At 38.3% G+C, this 5,298-nt stretch overlaps 1 protein-coding gene across 4 annotated transcripts; it reads left to right on the forward strand.

Annotated features, from left to right (window-relative positions):
• Nucleotides 1–886: 886 nt before the first annotated feature.
• On the forward strand, nucleotides 887–5,298 carry LOC107897538 (uncharacterized). Of its 4 annotated transcripts, XM_016823024.2 has the most exons (3): nucleotides 943–1,118; nucleotides 1,652–1,684; nucleotides 2,110–5,298. In XM_016823024.2, exon 3 carries the CDS (start codon nucleotides 2,289–2,291, stop codon nucleotides 5,136–5,138), a length of 2,850 nt encoding a protein of 949 aa, XP_016678513.1. In that variant the 5' UTR covers nucleotides 943–1,118; nucleotides 1,652–1,684; nucleotides 2,110–2,288; the 3' UTR covers nucleotides 5,139–5,298. The 4 variants fall into 4 exon arrangements, with proteins under 4 accessions (XP_016678512.1, XP_016678513.1, XP_040934931.1 ...); XM_016823023.2 differs by lacking the exon at nucleotides 1,652–1,684 and having other exon boundaries at nucleotides 887–1,118; XM_041078997.1 differs by lacking the exon at nucleotides 1,652–1,684 and having other exon boundaries at nucleotides 1,938–5,298.

The following is a 5,298-nucleotide window of genomic DNA, read 5'->3' on the forward strand; positions in this document are numbered from 1 at the left end:
ACAAAGAATATTCACCTGTTGTCTTCTTCAAACTAATTTTCATCCCAATATGCTCTTACTATAGGGGTCCCCAAGGGATGATTCTACCTTGGTTTTTTTTTTTCAATAGAGTCTATGATGGGTATATTCATGTAATCCGATATCACTGCAATAATGGCAGAAGCATGTGCCACTTTTTCATCTGCCTCATCATTTTCGGTTGACTTCTTGTCCCAAATAAATAACGAATTCCATTCAAGGGCTAAAATATTATATAGTTTGCACATGATCTTTGTAACACAGAGGGAAACCTTCAGATATTGGTCTGATGTTTGGGGTGATTCTGATAAGAGTTTCAAATTGCGCTGACAACGACAAGATGGTAACCCTTAAAATCTCCAACTTACAACCTCTGTGTTATCTCTAGAGCTTTAATTGACATTTAATTAAAATATTTGATTGAATTCACACCTTCAAATCTATAAAATTGGATATCCGCAAATGTTTGATTCTGCTTCATATGGAGATATGTAATTTATGTAAAATTCTATTTAAATCCTCGACATTCTATTTTGTTTATTATAATTCAATCTGAATTCAAATTTATTATCTGAAAGATTAAAAAGAATTCAGATGCTACATATCCGTACACTTACCGCATACACTACAAATTCATTACAATATCTAAATATAGTATTAAAATGTAAATATTCAGAATCAATGTTGCCTAAATGGAATTGGTTGGTCCTATAATTAGTTTGACTTAAGAATACATCGACTCAAAACTTTCAATTAAAAATTTATAATCACTCATCCTATTCCGACACGTGGTTAATTCCGAAAAGAAAAACCCTGTGATTGACCTCCCCTACTTATAATTTGTTTAAAAACATGCCATAAATAATACATGAAAATGCAAGGGCATTTTGTACAACAAAATCCTCTGAAATTGGCCCTAAAATTCACCAAAATCACACTTATATCCACCATTCAACACCAAAAATCAGTGGCACTCGCGGGTACACTTATTTTTATTCCCAAATTTCCTCTGCTCTTGGCTCTTTTCTCAAACCCCCAAAAGAACCCTCCCTTCTTTTCTTGTGGATTTTGACCCTTCCATTTTGGAATTCAAAATACAGGTCAGTTCACTTTCTCCGCTTCTCCCCTTTGTCAATAGTTCAAATTTACCTCTCTTTTTCTTTTTTCTTTCTCTAAGTAAAATTTTGACTAATTCAAGTAGCATTTTTCGGAGTTTTTCTTCTTTGGAGTCTATTTATGTTTGCTTATGGGTCTTACGGAATCTGTTTTTTTTTTTTGGTGGGGGGGGGTAGAATTTGAGATTCAACTTGGGTGTTGCGTCATCAATTAATTTTAACTTTTTGCGGGGCTAGAAATTATTTAGAAGTATTTTGGTTCTTAAGTTTCGAGGATTGTTTCTGCTATGTTTTTTAATTTGAGAAAGATGGAATTTATTTGGTCTTGCTGTTGTTTAGTATATGGACTAAAAATATGATAGCAATGTTAATGGAAAATGTGATGACCACATGAAAAATATGTGAAAAAAATTGGAACTTAACAGCTCGTTTTGTAACGCATAGATTTGTAATTCTTTGCTGTTTACTGAATTATTCTTAGGCGTATACTGTTGTCATTTGGGTTTTTTTTTTTTTAGTTGTGATGAAGCTTTCCGGGGTTTCTGCAGTTGGTACGTTATTGGCTTGAAATTTGATTTGGTTGGTTTGGCCATTTCTGAATTTTGAAGACTTACATTTCTCTTTTTTTGTAATAACCTTGTAGCTTTTCACAATTTCATATTTCTTGGAACCCTTGGATTGAAAAAGTTGAATCCCTATTTGTTTGTTTCAAGTGATTATTTTGCTAATTTCATGTGGAAATATGCTGCAAGTACCTTGTTTTCCTCATCCTTTTGATCTTTGAAGTTAATCCCTCTTGTGTAGGGCCTTTACCTTTGTGTCTTGATGCATGAAGATCCACTTATTATGTAAAAATGTGATATCAATAAAGGAGTATCAGATTTTAATTTCTTCCAATTCCTGCCTTTCTTTTTTGGCTTAGTTGAACCTATTTTATTGTATTTTTGAAAGGTTTGATTTGATAAAACTACTACAGGATCCATGAGGAAGTGGGAGCTGGGTTTCTTGTCTGGTAGTTATGAGATTGCAGAGGAAGAGTGGATGATGTCTGTTATAATTTGATTAAATTAGTTGATTAAACCAATCATTAGATCTTTTTTTTGCGTGTGTGTCTGAAACCGATTCAACTCGCTCCCATCTTGGATTTCATTGGTGATGGACTGCAACAAGGAAGAGGCCATCAGGGCCAAAGACATTGCAGAGAAGAAGATGCAAAATAAGGATTTTTCTGGCGCTCTTAGAGTTGCAGCCAAGGCCCAGCAACTATTTCAGGATCTGGAGAGCATATCTCAGATGATAGTGGTGTGTGATGTGCATTGTGCTGCTGAGAAACGATTGTATGGCAATGAGATGGATTGGTATGCCATACTTAAGGTTGATCAGACAGCTGATGAAGCTACAATCAAGAAGCAGTATAGAAAATTTGCCCTTCAACTTCACCCAGATAAGAACAAGTTTCCTGGTGCAGAAGCTGCTTTTAAGTTGATCGGGGATGCACAAAGGACACTTTTGGATCAAGGTAAAAGATCTTCTCATGACATGAAACGCAAAGTTACTGTTAATAGACCATCTCCAGCTGCAGCATGTCGCCCCCCACAGAACTCAAGTTGGTTTCCTCATGCAGCTGCTCAGAATAACTTCCATGCCAACTTTCCTGGCTTGAATTCTCAACAGCAACAACGGCAACCAACTCAAACTGGTTCCTCCAATGGCCGGCCCACTTTCTGGACCAAGTGTCCTTACTGTACAGTTAAGTGCCAGTATTATACGGAAATACTTAACAGATCTATTCGCTGCCAAACTTGCAAGAACAACTTCGTTGCCTATGATTCAGGTGCAGTTCCACCGGGAAGTAAAATGAGTCAGCCAAAATTTCCCCAACAAGGAGTTGCACAGAATCAGGGTGCTTGCGGAGTTGATCAAAGGTCTCAAAGGAGTTTCACTGTTGAGAATGTTTTTACAGGCTTTACTCCAAATGCACCTCAAACTACTGAGGCTAGAAAGGGAAAGGGGAATGGTAAAAGAGGAAAGAAGCAAACTGTTGAATCCAGTGGAAGCAGCAATGACTCTGATGAGGATATGGTGATTGATGGAAATGGTGATGTTCTGGTTGGAAAGCAGTCTAATTCCCAAGCAGAGCAGAATGTGCGGAGATCTGGTAGGCGTAAGCAGCACATTTCATATAAGGTAAATTTAAGTGATGAGGAGGACCTGGGTAGCCTTCCAAAAAAGACTAAAACAAGTGGACCACCCTGTGCCAATGAAGAAACTAAAGGAATGCCTAATGAAGACGAGTCTAAACAGAAAAATCGAGCTGGTGAAGTGAAATATCAGAATGCAAGGGACTGTAGAGAAGGTAAGGGTTTTAAGTCAAGCTTTTTAAAGGAAACGAGTGAAGGGGATGATCTTAGGAAACCTGGGAAAGCTTATGCTGATGACCTTAAGGAAAATTTAAACCCCATTGTTGATGATTCTGTGTCAGATTTGAGCCAAAAAGAAACAAAAGAGCCCCTGGTTTTTGCATGCGCCAATCTAGAGTTTTATGACTTTGACAATGATAAGAAAGAAAGCTGTTTTTCAGTAGGTCAGATTTGGGCTTTGTATGATACGTTGGATGCCATGCCTAGATTCTATGCTCGGATCAGAAAAATCTTCTCTTCTGGGTTCAAGCTGAAAATAACCTGGCTAGAACCAGATCCAGATGATGCAAATGAAATAGACTGGGTCGGAGAAGGTTTACCGGTTTCTTGTGGTAAGTTCAAACATGGGGCCTCTGAAAACACTGAAGATCGTCTTATGTTTTCCCATTTGCTATATTGGGAAAAAGGAACTTGTAGAGATACCTACAAGATATTTCCAAGAAAGGGAGAAACTTGGGCCCTTTTCAAGAACTGGAATATCAATTGGAAGTCTGGTTCTGGCACTGACCAGAAATATGAATATGAATTTGTTGAGATCATATCTGGGGGTGTTGAAGATGCAGGTATACAGGTTGCTTACTTGAATAAGGTAAAAGGCTTTGGTAGTGTATTCTCTCGAACGAGTAAGAATGGAGTTGATACATTTGTAGTTCCGCGCAATGAACTATTCCGGTTTTCCCACAAGGTGCCGTCCTTTGTACTGACCGGTAAAGAGAGAAAAGGGGTGCCCAAAGGTTCCTTTGAACTCGATACAGCTGCTTTGCCTGAAGAAATTGCTGTTCCTAAGGTCTTGAAGGCGAACGGTGATAGCAGACATCTTAGTAGCTCTTATTCGGCTGCTTGTGAAATACTGAAGCCTACTGTGGGATCTGATGAACCTGTTCCTCCAGCTTCGGCCTCAAAAATCTTTGAAATCCCAGAATCTGAATTCTACAATTTTGATGCCGACAAAACCAAGGAAAAGTTTCTTGTTGGTCAGGTCTGGGCATTGTATGGTGATGATGATGGCTTACCTAAGTACTATGGTGAGATTAAGAACATCGAGTCCCACCCGGTTTTCAAAATACATGTGACGTGGCTTCTTCCTTGCCGATCAGAAAGAAGAACCGAGTGGTACGATACAAGCATGCCTACTTGTTGCGGAAGATTTAGTAGAAAGGGTTCCCAAGTCTACACCTCCACTGACTCCTTTTCTCATAAGTTAAAGGCAGAGTCTACCGGTACTAAGGATGAATTTGCCATCTCACCTAGACAAGGTGAGATCTGGGCATTATATCGGAACTGGACTCCTCAAATTAAATGTTCGGACTTGGAGAACTGGTACTATGACATAGTGCTGGTTATGAAGGAAACCAATGGGTGCATAGAGGTTTTAATGTTAGAACGTGTGGATGGCTTCAATTCTGTTTTCAGGGTTCAAGCAAAAGGAGGATCTAATGTTGCAACCGAAATCTCTTGGGTGGATCAGCTAAGGTTTTCGCATCAAATTCCATTTTTCAAGCTAACTGAAGAGAGAAATGGCAGCCTAAGAGGTTGCTGGGAACTTGATCCTGCAGCATTGCCGGTACATTATTTTTCTTCTTAATTTAAGAAGTACCAACTAGTAAAGACTAGAATTCTAATGTTTGTCTTCATCGAACCAACTCTGGGTGGAAGTCTCAATTACTTAGCTGCAACTGAAATGCTTTTCTTCATGTTTTTGGTTCATATTTTCGATGTAAAATATAAGTTGTTTTCAAGATTAA

The sequence above is a fragment of the Gossypium hirsutum genome, chromosome A10 (assembly GCF_007990345.1).
Source record: "Gossypium hirsutum isolate 1008001.06 chromosome A10, Gossypium_hirsutum_v2.1, whole genome shotgun sequence".
Lineage (NCBI taxonomy): Eukaryota > Viridiplantae > Streptophyta > Magnoliopsida > Malvales > Malvaceae > Gossypium > Gossypium hirsutum.